The following is a 20637-nucleotide window of genomic DNA, read 5'->3' as shown; positions in this document are numbered from 1 at the left end:
ATCAAAATGAGTTAAATACATGAAATGAAATTTAGTGCTTAGTGATCATGGCCACACCTAGAAAAACCGATTATTTATTTATCTAAGTACCAGAGATGTGCAAGAAAGCCAAGTACTATTTGAATAGAGTTGCTTGGAGGCTGGAGCACAGGGTGCACAGCTCGACTTGAAGCAAACAATTTGGTCTCCTGTAGAATTGAGTTTAGTTGATGTTTTAATTATTCCTATTTAAACTTGATTCATTTGGTTTGAATCGGATTTAAACTCAGACTTGAACTTAGTAAGGTTTAAATATATATATTTAGACATGATAATATGTGGTTAAGAACCCTTTAGGATTCATAAAAGTACTTAATTAGTTTGAACTTGAAAAATTAAAATTTGTTAAGGAACTCAAAGTTATGAACATAAAATATTAGTTTGAGCGCAGTCTACATACATATTAACAAAGGATGAAAATAACTTTTGGACTTTTGATTAATTTGGACATTAAAAAATATCATATATAAGAAATCAATATAAACTCAACTAAAATTATATGAAATAAGAAAATACAATTTAAATCAGTGTTGTCTTTGTATACTTGATAATGATTTGATTATAATTATCTTATTATATAATTATAATAAAATAAAAAAATAAAATTGGAATTATTTTTGTTAATACATATGAAATATATCAATATTTTCAAGTATAATGTTTTTTGGCAAAAAAAATATTGTAAATGTTTAAAAAATCAGATAAAAATAAATTTTGATATTTGCTTGTCTTCTATGAAATAATTTTTATAAATCTATACTATCTATACTATAATATAATAAGCCAACATAAGTTTAATTTGTAGTCGTACAAAATTTTGGTTTGGTCATCTCCTTTATAACTGCAAGTCGGTCACATGTAAGACTTCTCTTGCTCTTACAATATTAAAGAGTTTTATACCGTTCAAATTACAAACACTTGTGATGTAATACAAGATAAAAAACTCTACCATTATTCTTTTAAATATAATTTATATATTATTTATATACTATATATTATAATTTTAAATTTATTATATATAATTTAAATTCTAACAACATTTTATTAGTGTTTTAGTATTAATAAATTGAAATCTTATTAAATTATATTAACAAACGGGTTACATTTTTTAACTAATTATAAATTATATTTAAAAAAATGATGGTGGAGTTTTTATCTTATACTATATTAAACTGTTTAGAAATGTAAGACTATGAGAAATCTGCGTGTACACTGTTTAGAGATGTAAAACTATGAGAACTCTAGGTAAAGCGGACTTTTAGTTATAAACTGAATCATCAAACACATGACCAAATCAAAATATTGTACGACTACTATCCTTTTAAATATAATTTATAATAAAACAAAATTAGTTGATTAATATAATTTAATTAAATCCAATTAATTAATCTATAATACTAAAATAATATTAAAAGTTATATTATAAATAATAAATTAAGAATTATATAGTCACCCGTGCTTCGCACGGGTTAAAGGCTAGTAAATATAAAATTTAAAAACCAGTTTTATATATTTGTTCTGCCTTCAAAAGTACTCATTAGAAACTATTTTTCAAAATTAATCCCTTTTATATCAGAAAATTATCAGAATTGCTGACAATTTTTTTAAAAATCAAAATTGGAGGCCTTGTATCTCGTCATATCGAAAAAAGGCCCTGAATAACCACATTTTAGTTATTAATGCCCATAATAACAATATTTGATAAAATAGCCCCTAATAACCATTAGAAACGCGGCTGTAGTAGCGTTTATACTCAGACTAAGACGCTACAGCGTGTAGCGTTTTAAACTTTTTTAATATAGAGCAAAACGCTACACGCAATAGCGTTTTCTTTTAAATATAAATACCTTCTCTTAAACACAACGGCTAACATCACAGAGGAGAGTAGCGATATATGCAGAGGAGGAGAGGAGAGTGCGATTAACTGATATATACCAACCATCAACTGAAGCGAGCTGATTCAACCACTTGAAGAAAATACCCATGGATTTCAATGTATGTTCTTTCATATTTGTGCGATTTTAATGTCAAAAATGTCTTAATCTTCACTGTTTTGACATGCCTGCTATGTGTTTGATGAAATTCCTATGTTAATCTATGTCCTGCTATGTGTTTGTTCTATGTGTGTATGCCTGCTATGTTGTATGTGTGTTGCTATGTTTTGTAATTATATGAATGGCTAGGATGGAACTCGTTCAGTTATATTAAGTGGAAAACAAATGGGACCTTAGGCAGTGACATAGTTTGTTGATACACTGATAAGTAGAGTTCAGAGATTAAGAAGCTTGCATATTACAAAATAATTGTTAAATTTTGCAGTGATGGTGTGAGAATCAGATGTGATTTTGGAATTGGCTTTCTGGTCACTTTATGTGATGTATAGATCAGTGAATGAAGATACTGGGAACTTTAGCAGTGTATACGGGGAACTTTTGCTGAAAGACAAGTGAGAAACAAGATAAATGAAGTAGAATTAATTTTTTAAGGATAAAACAGAACAGGAAATCATAATGGTAATTGTGACTGATTCAACATTTATGCAACACTAGCGATTTTTAAGCACCAAATAGAACAGGAAAACTGAAAACTGAAATTGAGGAGTACATTGTTGGTTTTTACATCTGTAAATTTTAGAGACTATAAATAATGCTAGAATATTGCTACTCATGGCAACTTAAAATGACAAAATGAAATCTACTAAATCACTTAATGAAGCATATGAGGATCCTCCCTCACTCACACTGATCTTCATCTTTTGTTGCATATCATTTGCTCTAACTCTGGTTTCCTCACCTTCTTTACCCGCCATTAGTCTTCGCATAGATTCTTTTATTACCCCTCTTTCTAACTTATGATCCAATTCTAGTCTTCGCCATTAGTCTTCGCATAGATTTCACAGACACACATTTGAACGCTACTTAGACTGGCGTTTTAATGCAGCATCTATGCAAATGATTTTATATGGATTCTTTTTGGGTGAAATAATAATTAAATAGCTAACTAACAAGTTGTTTCACTAATATTCAAACACACACACACACACTCAACCAATTTATAGTTCCCATTTCAAGATTAACTAGTTGCTTTGTTTTAATTAGTTTCTCTCTAAGGTTAGTATGATGTGCTGACTTTGTATTTCCTTGTTTTGTTCACAGGCTATTATTAGAGACCAGGGACCTCATGATCCTAGCCTTCTTCACTTACAGGCCACTCATAGGTCTCGTTCTGTCTGGAGAACTGGTGTTGCGCCCTTGCAGTATTTCAGACGTCGTGATGCCAACCAGTCTGATTTGAACATTGATGTTCGATTGATCCCCATTCTGCAGGCAGCCGGTTTTTATGGGGTAGCTCGGGTATCCACTCTTCAGCTTGATTGGAGTTTGCTTGGTGCTCTGGTAGAGAGATGGCGACCAGAGACACATTCATTCCACCTGCCGATGGGAGAGTGTACTATTACACTGCAGGATGTTGGTGTCTTGCTCGGGTTACCCATTGACGGAGAGCCCGTTATGTGTCCTGTAGGCCCTCCACCTGGACAGAGATGGGAGACCATCGTTGGTGAGATATTTGGACAGATTCCTCCACCCGAGGCTTTCAATAACTCGAGGCTACGGCTCACATGGGTAGAGAGTCTCACTCCAGCGAGATTACATGATGATGCAGGCGTTGAGGAGATCAGGCTTCACGCCAGGTGTTACTTGCTACAGTTGTTTGGGGGGTCACTGTTCACCGACCATTCTGGTGGACTTATACACTCCTCGTGGGTTCATTTTGTTCGTGACCTGGAGGCGCTCGGAGGCTATGCATGAGGTCCAGCTGTTCTAGCTCGTCTATACAGGGAGCTTTGCAATGGTCGCAAAGCGAGTATTAAGGAGGTAGCTGGATGCCTTCTCTTACTGCAGTTATGGGCATGGGAGAGGTTGCCCACTCTTGCCCCTGTTCGGACCACTGTTCCATTAGAGGATGTTGCTTTTTGGGAGCATCAGCTTCCAGGACCACATGGAGCCAGGTACATAGTAGCTTTTGTTTTTACTGGTTTGTACATTTCAAGTTGTGAATTGTCTCTTTAAATTGACTAATGTGTTTTTTTGTATTCCTATGATGTCTATAGGTGGCTTGTTGGACATTCATTCGTTGAGAGTGATGGAAGCACTGTGACTACGTCTCGGGCGGCATTGGATGCGCTTGCTCCACATGAGTTTATTTGGGAGCCTTATGCTGAGATTCTTGATACACTGCCAGACTATTGTTTAGCCGGCCGTCATCTCTGGCGCTTTCGCGGCCCCATGATATGTGTTTACATCAGCCGGACTAGGGGTGAACATGGGTTGGGTTGGGCGGGTTTTTAGAAAAAAACGACCCAACCCAATTAGTGCGGGTTAATAAATACTCAACCCATTAACTGAAAAAAAATTATGTAACCCAACCCTACCAAACCCAATTAATTCGGGTTAGTTCGGATTGGTTTGGGTTAAACTTGCGAAAATAATAATTAATAAAAATTTAGTCATTCATCAGGATAGGAAAAAAAAATATACTCACTCGCACGTCGATAGTTAGTAACAGTCGGCATACATATTTATAGTTATTCAGTTTCTATGAATCAATCATTCACTAATATTAGTCGATGCGTAAGTTTTTAATTAAAGAGGGTAGCCTATTACATTAGTAAAACATTTGAAAAATGGTGAAATAATAGAAAATTGTTGTATACACCCTCAGTTATGGACTCTTATTTATAAGTTGTATATCAGTTCAGATCATTAACCATGTTCAAATTCCAAAAGTCATCATTTACATTTATAGTTATCGAGATACTTAAAATTATTCATATTATTATTATAAATGTATAGACACACCCTAGATAAATCAAATTCAGGTTAAAGATTCATGAGGATAAACTCAAAAATGTAAGATAGGTATGTAAATATTATATACACACACATATATAATCGGGTTGGGTTGGGTTAGTTAGGGTTAAAATCTGTAAAACCCTAACCCAACCCAATTTTATCGGGTTTTTTAAAAACTAACCCATTTATTTTTGGGTTTTAAATAGGTCGGGTTAATCGGTCTAAAAAAAGGTTGGTTTGGGTTGGGTTAGCGGGTTGAACGGGTTTATGTTCACCCCTAAGCCGGACAGAGTTGCTAGACAGTTTGGCATGATACAGCGTATTCCGGATCAACCACACTACTCCCACGAGCATCACGTTATGACGCTGAAGGGCCAGAAGGTCTTGGATTATGCAGTCGTACATCAGCCGAGTATGACACACTGGCAGCATCGTCTGGAGCATATTTGGACTGATGACCTGATTGATGGTCATGCTACATGTAACAACCGAGAAATTTACAAGTACGTAAGCATAAAATTATTTTATTTACCACGTCAGGAATATTATTTTATTTTTAGAATTAGTAAGGTGAGGTACGGAATATTTTATTTAAGGGTACGTAGTGGTGTAATAATAAGGTTATGCTGACCGACAATTAATTCACATATGTACACTAATAATAGAAATATTTGTCTGGATATAGTGAGCCAATGCAAGGTTATAATTTAGTGTCTAGCGGATATTTTAGTCACCTAGTATGAAAAATATAGCTGGCTAGCTTAATTATTTATTTAACGAAAAAAGCTACATTATTACCCTCTGATTTAATAAAATTTATAAAATATTAATATATCGTAGTTTAGAGCGGATATTTTTTTAGAAAACACGCAGCATTTAATTGTGCGGGCTATTTATTTAGAATTTTGTTTGTACAAAAATATATGCAGCCTCGAGTATTTATTTAGTTACCGGCTCAGGAGCTAATATTATGTTTTGAGCCGGAATAATTATTTTATCTCCATATCTCTTTAATTAATTTAGAGATTGGTCCAAAAATATTATAACAAATAATAATAATATATATATATTATTTATTTGATAATTTAAATTATTATTTTATTTCAGTTTCGGAAATTATCCAAAAATAAACGAAACGATACGAGAATAGGTCGAGCCGGGCGGAAATTCGTTTCGGTTAATTGAGCCTTGGAATTTGAGCCAAGAAATAAAAAAATGGGGCACTGAATGTTTTGAGTGGTGGCCAAGGATATTGTGTAGCCACCAAGTAATGCACGTAAATCTATGTTAATTAATTACACAATTAGGGCTTAAGTGTACTTAGGAGTGCCTATAAATAGCAAACAAAAATCAATAGATTTTTCTTTGGATACTTCCATCCAGGGAGAAAAAAAACAGAGGAGCTAGCATATCAGTTTAGTGTTTCAGCAAGGTATCACCCCATACCTTATCTTTTCCTTTAATATGGAATTGATTGGGTTTAAATTCAAGTAATTGTTTAATTGAATAATGAACTCTTGTGGACCATTTTAGCTACTGTTTTTGCTTTGAGTATTGATAAATAAAACCAGTGAATATAAGCCTAGATATAACATCAAATTTCACTCAAATCTTTAACAATTAGGGCTAGGGTTTTGATTAAAATTGGGGTTTGTTGGTTGATTGGGGATTAACTGAATATTGGGGATTGGAGGTTGAATTGATTAAGTTGGGCGGAGGAATTAAATCGGGTGTTGCCGGAGGGGAGGCCGGAGCTCGCGTCGGCAACACCGACGGAGCTCTGCAGCGGTGACTGGAAGCGTACGAAGGGGGGAGGAGGAGTCTGTGGTGTGGATTCGACCATGGCGAGGAGGAGATGGTGGCTTCCTTGCGGCAGTCATGGCGGTGAGTTCAGCGGGTCGATGGATTGGGCAGTAGAGGGAGAGGACAGAATGGGGGAGGGGAGATCGGAGGTTACGGCGGGGAGGGAGGCGGTGAAACAGCCGGAGCCGGCCGGAACGCCGCCTTCAGGGGCGGTGTTGTGCGAGACAGAAAGAAACAGAGCGAGAGAGGGAGAGAGGTAGAGAGATGGCGAGAGAGAGAAAGAGATGGCGAGAGAGAGAAAGAGAGGGCGAGAGAGAGAAGAACGAGAGAGAGAGAGAGAGAGAGAGAGAGAGAGAGAGAGAGAGAGAAGGAGAACGAACGGGAGAGAGGGAGAGAAAGAGAGAGAGAGAGAGAGAGAGAGAGGGAGAGAGAGGAGATAATACTGGGAAAAGATGGGGGGTACAGGGGAGTATAGTGATTGTAGTATTTAATTAATTCATAATTAATTATCTAAAATCAATCAATTGGTAAAATAAGGATTTAAGGGGTTTAAAATTCTTATAATAAGGAGTATAAAAGGAATAAGAGGGACTAATAATTATATTTGGGATGGAAGAATAAAGTAAAGTAATTTATGAAAAGATTTAGGAAAAGAATATTTAGTGGTTACATTAATAATAAGGCCATATGTTAATAAATTAAAAGTAGGAAGTAATTTATATAACAATTAGGCTATAGAGTAAGATTAATTTGTGGGATTATAAACTTTAATAAATAAAAAGGGTTAGTCAATAATCTTTAAAGTGGCATTGGAAGATTTATACTAAAGTCGTTTATTAAAATTCTTGGTGACACATTTAAATAAGTTGGTACCCAAAGACAAGTTGGTAACTTGAGACGTATTATTTGTCAAATTAGTGACAATAGGACGAGTGGCGTTATTAAATAGACAAGTGAGTAATCACTAATTAATTAATGGAAGATTAATCTTTACTAAATTTGTAATGAAGCATAAATTCCCCTAATATAAAGATAATGAGTTGAAATATAGTGTTAGTCAAGAGATTACAAGGAATTAGTGAAAATATTCGTAGTATTAAATCATTAATTTCTTTTGGATAAATTTCTAAACCACTATTTTGTGTGTTGTATAGAATACTTATTTAATACTTGGAAAAGCGGAGCCACTAATTATAAGCTAAGGACGCCAGGCAAGTTCGCTATTTTCTTTTCTCCAATATGACACATTCTTGTGTGTTTAATATTTTAAATGTGTTTGTTATTGATTTGACCGAGTTGATATCAAATATTAGTGGCAAACCGGAAAATCTTATTCATTTCGGGTTCTTCTTTTGTTCGGAAGTAACCGCTCATAATAATATTCAATACCTCTCCGACATTGTGAAAGCTTGAAACTTCTTGACTAATAAATAAAGGATGCATTGTTCGCAATCCTTAGACGAAGTAATGTGCACTCGGAGGATTCTGTTTAAGCTGGTCAACACGAATTTATTAAATTCGTGGAAGAGATGATAAATTATTGACTGTCTGCTGTGTGTGGATAGTCTAGGGTTACAAATGTTAACCCTTATGCTAGCAAAAATGAGAGTGTGAGGTGTATCTTGTGCAGTGACGATCAGACTGCAAAGATTACACAGGGGGACGGGAAGCACGAAATGGTTATGATCGGACCATGTAGTGTTACCGAAAGGTGGAAGACCAGCCTTTTCTTATTTTTGGAAATTGTTCTGTTGGTTGGCATTATCTGCTTCATTATTTTGTTTTGAAATGCCTTCGATGTTTTACTCGATTATTCTGCTATTTGTTGTTATGTGCTATGTGAACTTGCTGAGCAATATGATTGCTCATCCTTGCATCAACTTTATATTATCTTAAGCAGTAAAAAGCGAGTATGGCACGACTAAGGAGAACCGCCCGGAAACGGGTACTGGCAAGGGAAAGGAGAAGGCGCATCACCCAAACTGAGGCCGCTAGATTACGCCGTTTGGTAGTATTATCAATAGTTATTATAGTCTGTAATCAGACTTCCCAATATGTAATCAAGTTAGACTTGGAAATGATGTTATAAGACGATCGGCCCTGGACTTGTGGGGCAAGAGTTTTGTTGTAAGATATTATTAAATAATGCAAGTGTTGTTTGATCCAGATGCTTAGTAACGAGCCAGATCTGTGGGATGCGGATCTGGGGCGTTACAGGTTTGGTATCAGAGCTATAGTTATATCCTTAGGATTTGAGAAACCCTAGGAATATAACTAGCGAGTACGACACAAAGTTTAAGATAGGTACCCTTGTTGAACCTATCCCGTATGTTAGAGTACATACGCAACGGGTTAGTAAACCCTATGAGTATACATATATATTTTATAGTTACGAGTAATCATATAATTGGTAATAATAATGTTTATTTTGTTTTGTAGATGTCAGGATACGAGGGAGATTCCGATACAGACCTCTCTTCCCAGATAAAGACCAGCAGTGATTCTACTCTAGAGATCATATCTATGGACACTGACTCTACTTATGACAGTGATCCCTCTATGGATGTGATGATTATAGATTCCAGTGACTCCTCATCAGATATTATGGTTATTGACATCGATTCTGATGACTCCTCGATTCAGATCATAGAGCCACCTCCTCCAGAGATTATCGACCTGGTTTCTGATGATGACTTCATAGAGTTGTTAGATCTTGAGACCCCATTACCCGAGTTGACCCCGACTCCTCCAGATACTGCTCCTGTACCACCTATTCCTGAGCCAGTTCCTGTGAGGGAGGAGCCTACTATCCCTGAGCTGCTTAGACAGTTCGAGCCTACTCCCTATCCTTACACTTACGATATTCCCAGAGTTACCGATCAGTACCAGTTTCAGACTTTTGTATCAGCCGCTACGGTGGATATCCCTATACCCCCACCCGTATCCACTACTCCTCTACCGACTCCTATCATTTTTGCACCACCTTTTACTATTCCTGTTCATGCACCCATGACCGCACCTACCCAGTTTGATGGACCACCACCTATTCCTGACTTCGCTTTTCTACCACCATATGAGCACCAGTCATTGGTCCAGAGATATTTACAGGTGAGAGATTCTGTCCAGCAGATGAGGGTTGGTTTCCAGGGATCACAGGATTCCCTGTTTACTTCTGCGAGGCCGGGCTTCTTAGCTCGGGACACTGGTTCAGAGATCATGTATCAGATTGCCATTTCAGTGTTTCAGGGACTCCGAGCAGATATACATGGAGTTCCGTCTACCAGTTCTGGCCTTGTGAGCGGTCCTATGATCTCTATGATAGTGGATAGAGCATTCCGTGAGTTTCTCCGTCGAGTGTCAGAGATATTCTACTAGTTGACTCATGGTATATGTACAGTTTTACTTTTGGGAGATAACACACGCAGCTGTGTGTATCTCAGATATAGTTTTGATATACTTAGTAGACTTGTAGACACTGGATAGCATCGACTAGAGTATCATGCACTACCTTTTATTTTGATGCAGATGCTGTAGTATCGATATATATATACATATCTGGCAGTAGTGCTGTAGTTTGGACTCTTTTGTATAGTTATAGCCAGATTAGATATGATGTTGTAGGAATGACATGATCAGATGTATTTTTGTTTCTATCATGACTTGTACTTTTAAAGCTTCGGATATTATGACCACCTCTATGATATGATGTTTTCACCTATGAGTTTTGTTGTTGTTACCTTTTTGTTATCTATCCTCGACTTGTCATTTACTTTCAACATGTTCATTATTGTCAGATATTCTGCATATCAATTCTCAACCAGAAGATTTTTCTAAAAACGGGAATAAAAGAGAAAAAGAAAATATTTTCAAAATGACTAATTATTTATTTTAAAAGGGTTTCCAACGACACTTAAGTTTTGCAGATTTCTTTAAAAAGTTTTCAAAATATGCAACTTTGACACAAAATCTCTTTTTAAATAAGACATTCAAACTAATTTTCAACTTCTGTACTGAGTTTTAAAGAAATTGAACCCTGTTTTACTCTCAAGTAACCATGATTTCTGACGAAAATTATTAACATGTTTTGTCTCTTCTTAATAGAATCAAGATGAGTTCAAGTCCAAATGACAACCCAGTTGATGAGCCAACCCCTGAAGTTCCACCGGGATTCCAACCCCAACCCAACCCTGTTCAAATGTTTGTTGATTTTCTTCAACAAAATCTTCAAGCTAACTCAGAGAGGAATTCTTCAAGTCAGCTTACTAAACCCACTATTTCCTTTAAATCTTTCAAATCTTTGCAACCCCCAGAATTCAAAGGGACAGTAGATCCCGTTGAAGCCAAGATATGGCTACGAGAGATAGAGAAGACTTTTGAGATAGTCGGTGTAGAAGAAGAGAAGAAAACTATTTTCGCTGCTTTTATGCTTAAAGGTGAAGCTAACTACTGGTGGGAAGCTAAGCGAGTATTAAAGGGATCTAGTCTAATATCTTGGGCTAGGTTTACTGAGTTATTCCTAGAAAAAATACTTTCCTAAACATCTAGAGAATCAAATGGAGCTCAAGTTTCTGGAGCTCAAACAGGGGAATATGTCTGTAGCAGAGTACGAGGCTAAATTTACCGAGCTTTCTAGGTTCGTTCCGCATCAAGTAGATACGGACGAGAAGAAGGCTAGACGTTTTCAGCAGGGCTTAAAGCCCTGGATCCAAAATAGAGTTGCTGTTTTAGAAATCACTAGCTACGCAACACTAGTACATAAGGCTTGTATTGTTGAGTCAGGAAATGAGCTTTATAACAAAGAAAAAGGCGATAGGAAGCGAAAAACCCCACAGAATAGTCAGAGCTCTGGCAAGAAACCTTGGAACCCGAGTGTGAAGAAACCTTTTATAAAGAGAGAAGTGCCACAGAATCGAGAGGGAAGTCAAAGATTTAGGACTGCACAAACTACAAATGTGTTACAAGGAAGACCTCCATTACCCGATTGTAAGACTTGTGGAAAGAAGCATCCACCCCCATGTTATCAGGAATCCACTACTTGTTATAATTGCGGAAAGAAAGGTCATTACGCCTCTGCCTGTAAGGAGAAGTCAATTACATGTTTCAATTGTGGAAGGAAAGGACATGTGGCGAAAGAGTGTAGACAAATCCAGCAGGAAAATGCTACACCAAAACTACCTGCACCACCAGAGATCAAGAGCAACAAGCCCACGGCCCGAACCCTCAACATGACCCTGAAGGATGCTATGGTGGATAATGATGTCATATCAGGTACGCTTCTAGTAAACTCTGAAAATGCCTGTGTGTTAATTGATTCAGGAGCAAGTAGATCCTTTATTTCTATTCGACTCATGAATAAGTTAGGAATGGAATCTGTACCTTTAGGAGAAATGATGAATATAGAAATAGCCAATCAAGAAGTAATCACGGAAGATCAGGTGTGTCCAAACTGTGAGATATTAGTTCAAACACAAAACTTTGCGATAGATCTTATCCCTATTAAACTAGGAGAGTTTGATGTGATTCTTGGAATGGATTGGTTAACAAAATATGATGCGCAAATAAACTGTAGAAGAAAACGTGTGAGTTTAAAAGGTGCTAATGGAAAGAGAGTCATGGTGAGAGGTCAAAAGCAAGCTAGAAAATTTTTGACAATTATTCAAGCCAGAAGATTTCTTAGACAAGGGTGTCAAGCATATTTAGCTCATGTAGTAGACGTAAATAAGGCAAACCCTAAGATTGATGAAATTCCTGTAGTAAAGGAATATAAAGATGTGTTTCCTGAGGAATTACCCGGAATACCGCCTGATAGGGAAATAGAATTCACCATTGACCTTGTCCCTGGTACGACACCGATATCTAAAGCCCCTTATAGAATGGCACCAGCAGAAATGAAAGAGTTAGCAACCCAATTGCAAGAATTGTTAGATAAGGGAGTAATTCGACCGAGTGTGTCCCCGTGGGGAGCCCCTGTTTTGTTTGTCAAAAAGAAAGATGGAAGCATGAGATTGTGTATTGATTATCGAGAGTTAAACAAGATGACAATTAAGAATAAGTATCCTTTACCTAGGATTGATGATTTGTTTGACCAGTTAAAGGGAGCATCCTATTTTTCAAAGATAGATTTGAGGTCTGGATACCATCAATTGAAAATCAAACCCGAAGATGTACCTAAGACGGCCTTTAGGACTAGGTATGGGCACTATGAGTTTCTAGTAATGCCTTTTGGATTAACTAATGCCCCTGCAGCTTTTATGGATCTTATGAATAGGGTATTCAAAAAGTACTTAGATAAGTTTGTCATTGTTTTTATTGATGATATACTGATTTATTCTAAGACGAAGGAAGAACATGTTGAACATCTTAATATAATCTTGGAAACTTTGAGGAAAGAAAAATTATATGCTAAGTTTTCAAAATGTGAGTTTTGGATGGAGCAAGTACAGTTTCTAGGACATGTAGTTTCTAAAGAAGGAATATCAGTAGATCTTGCAAAGATTGAGGCAGTATCAAATTGGGATAGGCCTAGGACCCCGACAGAGGTAAGAAGTTTTCTTGGATTAGCAGGATATTATAGAAGATTCGTGAAAGATTTCTCTAAGATTGCAACTCCTCTGACCAAATTGACTAGGAAAGAAGAAAAATTTGAGTGGACCCCTAAGTGCGAGGAAAGTTTTCAGGAATTAAAAAAGCGACTTACAACGGCACCTGTGTTAACTTTACCTGATGAAACAGGAAACTTTGTGATTTATAGTGATGCATCTCATAAGGGACTAGGATGTGTACTGATGCAACACGGAAAAGTGATAGCATACGCTTCTAGGCAACTTAAGGATTACGAGTTGAGATATCCTACCCATGACCTAGAGTTAGCTGCTATAGTGTTTGCTTTAAAGATTTGGCGTCATTATTTGTATGGTGAGAAGTGCGAGATATTACTGATCATAAAAGTTTAAAGTATCTGTTTACTCAGAAAGAGTTGAACATGAGACAGAGAAGATGGTTAGAATTGATAAAGGATTATGACTGTACAATTAACTACCACCCAGGGAAAGCGAATGTAGTTGCTGATGCTTTAAGTAGAAAAGAAAGAATAAATATGATGTCTTTACCAAAGGAATTGATTAAGGAAATGGAAAGATTAAAATTGGAAATTAAGGATTCGGAGCATAAGGAGGGAAGGATTCATGAGATGTTAGTACAACCGGAACTAATAGAAAGAATCAAAAAGAGTCAGGAATTAATGATTGAAGAAAGACGATCTGAATTAACTGGTGATGAGTACTTAAGTGTTAAAGATGAGAAAGGAGTTAGGAGGTTTGCCAATAGAATTTGGATTCCTAACCTGATAGATCTTAAAAGGGATATTCTGAGTGAAGCTCATGAGTCAAAATATTCTATACACCCAGGAAGCACCAAAATGTATCAAGACTTAAAGAGAAATTATTGGTGGCCTAATATGAAAAGGGAGATTGCTGACTGGGTAAGTAAATGTTTAACATGTCAGAAAGTGAAAGCTGAGCATCAACGACCTGGTGGATTATTGCAACCACTGGAGATCCCAGAATGGAAATGGGAACATATTACCATGGACTTCATAGTAGGATTTCCTAGGACTCGAGCCAATCATGACGCTATTTGGGTAATTGTTGATAGACTAACAAAATCTGCGCATTTTCTTCCTATTAGTGAAAAGTACACCCTCGAAAGACTAGTAAAAATGTACATGAATGAAGTTGTGTCTAAACATGGAGTACCGATATCCATTGTGTCGGATAGAGATGCTAGATTTACATCAAGATTTTGGCAAGCATTTCAGGAATGCTTTGGAACTAGGCTTAACCTAAGTACTGCATACCACCCTCAAACAGATGGACAAAGTGAAAGGACAATTCAGACCATAGAAGATATGTTAAGAGCTTGTTCTTTGGATTTCAAGGGAAGTTGGGACGATCATTTACCTTTAGTAGAATTTTCTTATAACAACAGCTATCACTCTAGTATAGGAATGGCACCTTTTGAGGCATTATATGGTAGAAAGTGTAGATCACCACTTTGCTGGGATGAAGTTGGAGAGAAAAAGATTTTAGGACCAGATCTAGTTCAACATACCAAACAATCAATTGAGAAAATAAGAAAAAGACTAGTTGCAGCTCAAGATAGGCAAAAGAAATATGCTAACCTAAAAAGGAATGAGAAAGCCTTTGATGTAGGAGAAAAAGTGCTTTTGAAAGTATCACCTTGGAAAGGAGTAATTAGATTTGGAAAAAGAAGTAAGTTAAACCCGAGATATATAGGACCGTTTGAAATTTTGAGAAAGGTAGGAAGTGTTTCTTATCAATTAGCCTTACCCCCAGATTTACAACATATCCATGATGTTTTCCATGTATCCATGTTAAAAGTTTACAAGACAGACAACCGTCATGTTTTAAACTACGAGCCAGTAAATATTCAACCTGATCTAACATACGAAGAGCAACCAGTGGAGATAGTAGATTCAAAAATTCAAGAATTGAGGAATAAGAGAGTCAAGTTAGTTAAAGTAATATGGCGAAATCAAGCTATCGAAGAAGCTACGTGGGAATTAGAGGAGGAAATGAGAAAAAATTACCCAGAGTTGTTCGGCACTAATCGAGATTCCGAGGACGGAATCCCTTAAGGAGGGAAGAATGTAACAACCGAGAAATTTACAAGTACGTAAGCATAAAATTATTTTATTTACCACGTCAGGAATATTATTTTATTTTTAGAATTAGTAAGGTGAGGTACGGAATATTTTATTTAAGGGTACGTAGTGGTGTAATAATAAGGTTATGCTGACCGACAATTAATTCACATATGTACACTAATAATAGAAATATTTGTCTGGATATAGTGAGCCAATGCAAGGTTATAATTTAGTGTCTAGCGGATATTTTAGTCACCTAGTATGAAAAATATAGCTGGCTAGCTTAATTATTTATTTAACGAAAAAAGCTACATTATTACCCTCTGATTTAATAAAATTTATAAAATATTAATATATCGTAGTTTAGAGCGGATATTTTTTTAGAAAACACGCAGCATTTAATTGTGCGGGCTATTTATTTAGAATTTTGTTTGTACAAAAATATATGCAGCCTCGAGTATTTATTTAGTTACCGGCTCAGGAGCTAATATTATGTTTTGAGCCGGAATAATTATTTTATCTCCATATCTCTTTAATTAATTTAGAGATTGGTCCAAAAATATTATAACAAATAATAATAATATATATATATTATTTATTTGATAATTTAAATTATTATTTTATTTCAGTTTCGGAAATTATCCAAAAATAAACGAAATGATACGAGAATAGGTCGAGCCGGGCGGAAATTCGTTTCGGTTAATTGAGCCTTGGAATTTGAGCCAAGAAATAAAAAAATGGGGCACTGAATGTTTTGAGTGGTGGCCAAGGATATTGTGTAGCCACCAAGTAATGCACGTAAATCTATGTTAATTAATTACACAATTAGGGCTTAAGTGTACTTAGGAGTGCCTATAAATAGCAAACAAAAATCAATAGATTTTTCTTTGGATACTTCCATCCAGGGAGAAAAAAAACAGAGGAGCTAGCATATCAGTTTAGTGTTTCAGCAAGGTATCACCCCATACCTTATCTTTTCCTTTAATATGGAATTGATTGGGTTTAAATTCAAGTAATTGTTTAATTGAATAATGAACTCTTGTGGACCATTTTAGCTACTGTTTTTGCTTTGAGTATTGATAAATAAAACCAGTGAATATAAGCCTAGATATAACATCAAATTTCACTCAAATCTTTAACAATTAGGGCTAGGGTTTTGATTAAAATTGGGGTTTGTTGGTTGATTGGGGATTAACTGAATATTGGGGATTGGAGGTTGAATTGATTAAGTTGGGCGGAGGAATTAAATCGGGTGTTGCCGGAGGGGAGGCCGGAGCTCGCGTCGGCAACGCCGACGGAGCTCTGCAGCGGTGACTGGAAGCGTATGAAGGGGGGAGGAGGAGTCTGTGGTGTGGATTCGACCATGGCGAGGAGGAGATGGTGGCTTCCTTGCGGCAGTCATGGCGGTGAGTTCAGCGGGTCGATGGATTGGGCAGTAGAGGGAGAGGACAGAATGGGGGAGGGGAGATCGGAGGTTACGGCGGGGAGGGAGGCGGTGAAACAGCCGGAGCCGGCCGGAACGCCGCCTTCAGGGGCGGTGTTGTGCGAGACAGAAAGAAACAGAGCGAGAGAGGGAGAGAGGTAGAGAGATGGCGAGAGAGAGAAAGAGATGGCGAGAGAGAGAAAGAGAGGGCGAGAGAGAGAAGAACGAGAGAGAGAGAGAGAGAGAGAGAGAGAGAGAAGGAGAACGAACGGGAGAGAGGGAGAGAAAGAGAGAGAGAGAGAGAGAGGGAGAGAGAGGAGATAATACTGGGAAAAGATGGGGGGTACAGGGGAGTATAGTGATTGTAGTATTTAATTAATTCATAATTAATTATCTAAAATCAATCAATTGGTAAAATAAGGATTTAAGGGGTTTAAAATTCTTATAATAAGGAGTATAAAAGGAATAAGAGGGACTAATAATTATATTTGGGATGGAAGAATAAAGTAAAGTAATTTATGAAAAGATTTAGGAAAAGAATATTTAGTGGTTACATTAATAATAAGGCCATATGTTAATAAATTAAAAGTAGGAAGTAATTTATATAACAATTAGGCTATAGAGTAAGATTAATTTGTGGGATTATAAACTTTAATAAATAAAAAGGGTTAGTCAATAATCTTTAAAGTGGCATTGGAAGATTTATACTAAAGTCGTTTATTAAAATTCTGGGTGACACATTTAAATAAGTTGGTACCCAAAGACAAGTTGGTAACTTGAGACGTATTATTTGTCAAATTAGTGACAATAGGACGAGTGGCGTTATTAAATAGACAAGTGAGTAATCACTAATTAATTAATGGAAGATTAATCTTTACTAAATTTGTAATGAAGCATAAATTCCCCTAATATAAAGATAATGAGTTGAAATATAGTGTTAGTCAAGAGATTACAAGGAATTAGTGAAAATATTCGTAGTATTAAATCATTAATTTCTTTTGGATAAATTTCTAAACCACTATTTTGTGTGTTGTATAGAATACTTATTTAATACTTGGAAAAGCGGAGCCACTAATTATAAGCTAAGGACGCCAGGCAAGTTCGCTATTTTCTTTTCTCCAATATGACACATTCTTGTGTGTTTAATATTTTAAATGTGTTTGTTATTGATTTGACCGAGTTGATATCAAATATTAGTGGCAAACCGGAAAATCTTATTCATTTCGGGTTCTTCTTTTGTTCGGAAGTAACCGCTCATAATAATATTCAATACCTCTCCGACATTGTGAAAGCTTGAAACTTCTTGACTAATAAATAAAGGATGCATTGTTCGCATTCCTTAGACGAAGTAATGTGCACTCGGAGGATTCTGTTTAAGCTGGTCAACACGAATTTATTAAATTCGTGGAAGAGATGATAAATTATTGACTGTCTGCTGTGTGTGGATAGTCTAGGGTTACAAATGTTAACCCTTATGCTAGCAAAAATGAGAGTGTGAGGTGTATCTTGTGCAGTGACGATCAGACTGCAAAGATTACACAGGGGGACGGGAAGCACGAAATGGTTATGATCGGACCATGTAGTGTTACCGAAAGGTGGAAGACCAGCCTTTTCTTATTTTTGGAAATTGTTCTGTTGGTTGGCATTATCTGCTTCATTACTTTGTTTTGAAATGCCTTCGATGTTTTACTCGATTATTCTGCTATTTGTTGTTATGTGCTATGTGAACTTGCTGAGCAATATGATTGCTCATCCTTGCATCAACTTTATATTATCTTAAGCAGTAAAAAGCGAGTATGGCACGACTAAGGAGAACCGCCCGGAAACGGGTACTGGCAAGGGAAAGGAGAAGGCGCATCACCCAAACTGAGGCCGCTAGATTACGCCGTTTGGTAGTATTATCAATAGTTATTATAGTCTGTAATCAGACTTCCCAATATGTAATCAAGTTAGACTTGGAAATGATGTTATAAGACGATCGGCCCTGGACTTGTGGGGCAAGAGTTTTGTTGTAAGATATTATTAAATAATGCAAGTGTTGTTTGATCCAGATGCTTAGTAACGAGCCAGATCTGTGGGATGCGGATCTGGGGCGTTACACTACAGTCCCAGAGTACATGGATTGGTACTTGCCTCGGACTGTGAGGTTCATTAGTCAGTTGGGTGCACTGCATACCCACCTGGTAAGTATTTTTTGACTATTATATCTGCACTTTCTGTGATATGTGTCGTGTGTTTTCGTTATCTGTAGTTGGGGTATTAGTTGTATTAGTCGTCATGCTTTATTTGATGGGTTCTAGTAGTTGATATTGCATTTGTATTCGTTGTATTTCAGGGAGTTGTGCTAGAGACTATAGCAGCCAGGACAGCAGACGTCCTCCCGGATATGTCCCAACTAGCCACTCAGAGTATGCACCATCTCCGAGATCGGAATGCATACAAGTTTGATCCACGTCAAGTTGAGGAGCAGGATGCTAGACAGGACGGGGGAGGGGAGGATGCAGGTGATAGAGGAGGCCGTGGTGGTGGCAGGAGAGGCCGCGCTGGTGCCGGGAGAGGCCGTGCTCGTGGCAGGGGAGGCCGTGCTCGTGGCAATGGAGGCCGAGGCGGTGGACGATTAGTTGATGAGCCGGATGATGATGCTGATCATGCGGATCATATAGGTACAGGCGAGGATCGAGGCCCAGAGTCTTCTGCTACTGCTGCTACAGCTACTGTTGCTGATGCTTCTGCTGCTGCTGCCACAGCTACTGCTACTGTAGCCGAGGCTTCTACTCGCCCTGCTGCTGCTGCCGCTGCAGCTACTACTACCGGTGCCGGTGACTGGTGGCCTAGTTTTTCTCTAGGCCTAAGTTTGCCTTCACAGCCAGTACCTGAGCAGCAGACTTCTCAGATGCCAGATACCAGTACAGAGCAGCCTCCTCCTGTTGTGCAGCGTCATCACAGGATTCGGCCTTGGCATGGTACACCAGAGGTACCCCCTTTTGACTTGGGCATCTCTTCACAGTCTACACAGTCTACGCAGCCTAGTCAGCCTGCTACGTCTACGCAGCCTAGTCAGCCTGCTACGCAGCCTAGTGTACCCCCTTTTGACGTCTTTTATGTTCGACGGTCAAAGAGGGCTAAGAAGGTTCCTGACTGTGGTACTGGTTCACATAGGGGATGATGATATTTGTAGGTTTTTGATGACATTCTAGTTATAGGATGCTGAACTTGTGATATATGATAGCACGGATCTTGTAAATATTTTAATTTCATGTCGTATGTTTCTGTTTTAGTATAGCGTTAATGTTTTAATAATTAAATTGGCCGACGGTTAGGGTTTAGGATTGAAGGTGTAGGGCCGGTAGGCCCTACTCCCTCGAGCCTAAACCTAATTAAGCGAGGCTGAAGGGCCGAAGGCCCTGAAGCCGAGACGCCGGCGGAATGATAATTTTATAACCGTTAACATTTAGGGTTTAGGTTTGGGTTTTAGAAAGATTAATTCATATTGTATATAAATTGGCCGACGGTTAGGGTTTAGGATTGAGGGTGTAGGGCCGGTAGGCCCTACTCCCTCGAGCCTAAACCCTAACTAAGCGAGGCTGAAGGGCCGAAGGCCCTGAAGCCGTGACGCCGGCGGAATGATAATTTTATAACCGTTAACATTTAGGGTTTAGGTTTAGGGTTTTAGAAAGATTAATTCATACTGTATATAAATTGGCCGACGGTTAGGGTTTAGGATTGAGGGTGTAGGGGCCGGTAGGCCCTACTCCCTCGAGCCTAAACCCTAATTAAGCGAGGCTGAAGGGCCGAAGGCCCTGAAGCCGAGACGCCGGCGGAATGATAATTTTATAACTGTTAACATTTAGGGT

The 20637-nt window shown here is 37.6% G+C and overlaps 2 protein-coding genes across 2 annotated transcripts; both read left to right on the top strand.

Moving 5' to 3' along the window:
• The first annotated feature begins 2022 nt into the window (after nt 1–2022).
• Nucleotides 2023–3848, top strand: LOC108221706 (protein MAIN-LIKE 1-like). Its single transcript, XM_017395568.1, has 2 exons — nt 2023–2034; nt 3195–3848. Exons 1-2 carry the CDS (start codon nt 2023–2025, stop codon nt 3846–3848), a joined length of 666 nt encoding a protein of 221 aa, XP_017251057.1.
• Nucleotides 3849–18890: 15042 nt separating this feature from the next.
• On the top strand, nt 18891–20049 carry LOC135152559 (uncharacterized). The gene is made up of 2 exons (XM_064092838.1): nt 18891–18966; nt 19119–20049. Exons 1-2 carry the CDS (start codon nt 18901–18903, stop codon nt 19947–19949), a joined length of 897 nt encoding a protein of 298 aa, XP_063948908.1. The 5' UTR covers nt 18891–18900; the 3' UTR covers nt 19950–20049.
• Nucleotides 20050–20637: the final 588 nt, after the last annotated feature.

The sequence above is a fragment of the Daucus carota genome, chromosome 5 (genome assembly GCF_001625215.2).
Source record: "Daucus carota subsp. sativus chromosome 5, DH1 v3.0, whole genome shotgun sequence".
In the NCBI taxonomy this organism is placed as follows: domain Eukaryota; kingdom Viridiplantae; phylum Streptophyta; class Magnoliopsida; order Apiales; family Apiaceae; genus Daucus; species Daucus carota.
This window is presented reverse-complemented; position numbering and strand designations above follow the sequence as displayed.

Bases quoted from the DNA above. Each gene is read 5' to 3' on its own strand.
- LOC135152559 (XM_064092838.1), top strand. From the start codon at position 18,901: ATGGATTGGTACTTGCCTCGGACTGTGAGGTTCATTAGTCAGTTGGGT. The intron at 18,967-19,118 runs GTAAGTATTTTT...GTTGTATTTCAG, and splicing joins GTGCACTGCATACCCACCTG to GGAGTTGTGCTAGAGACTAT.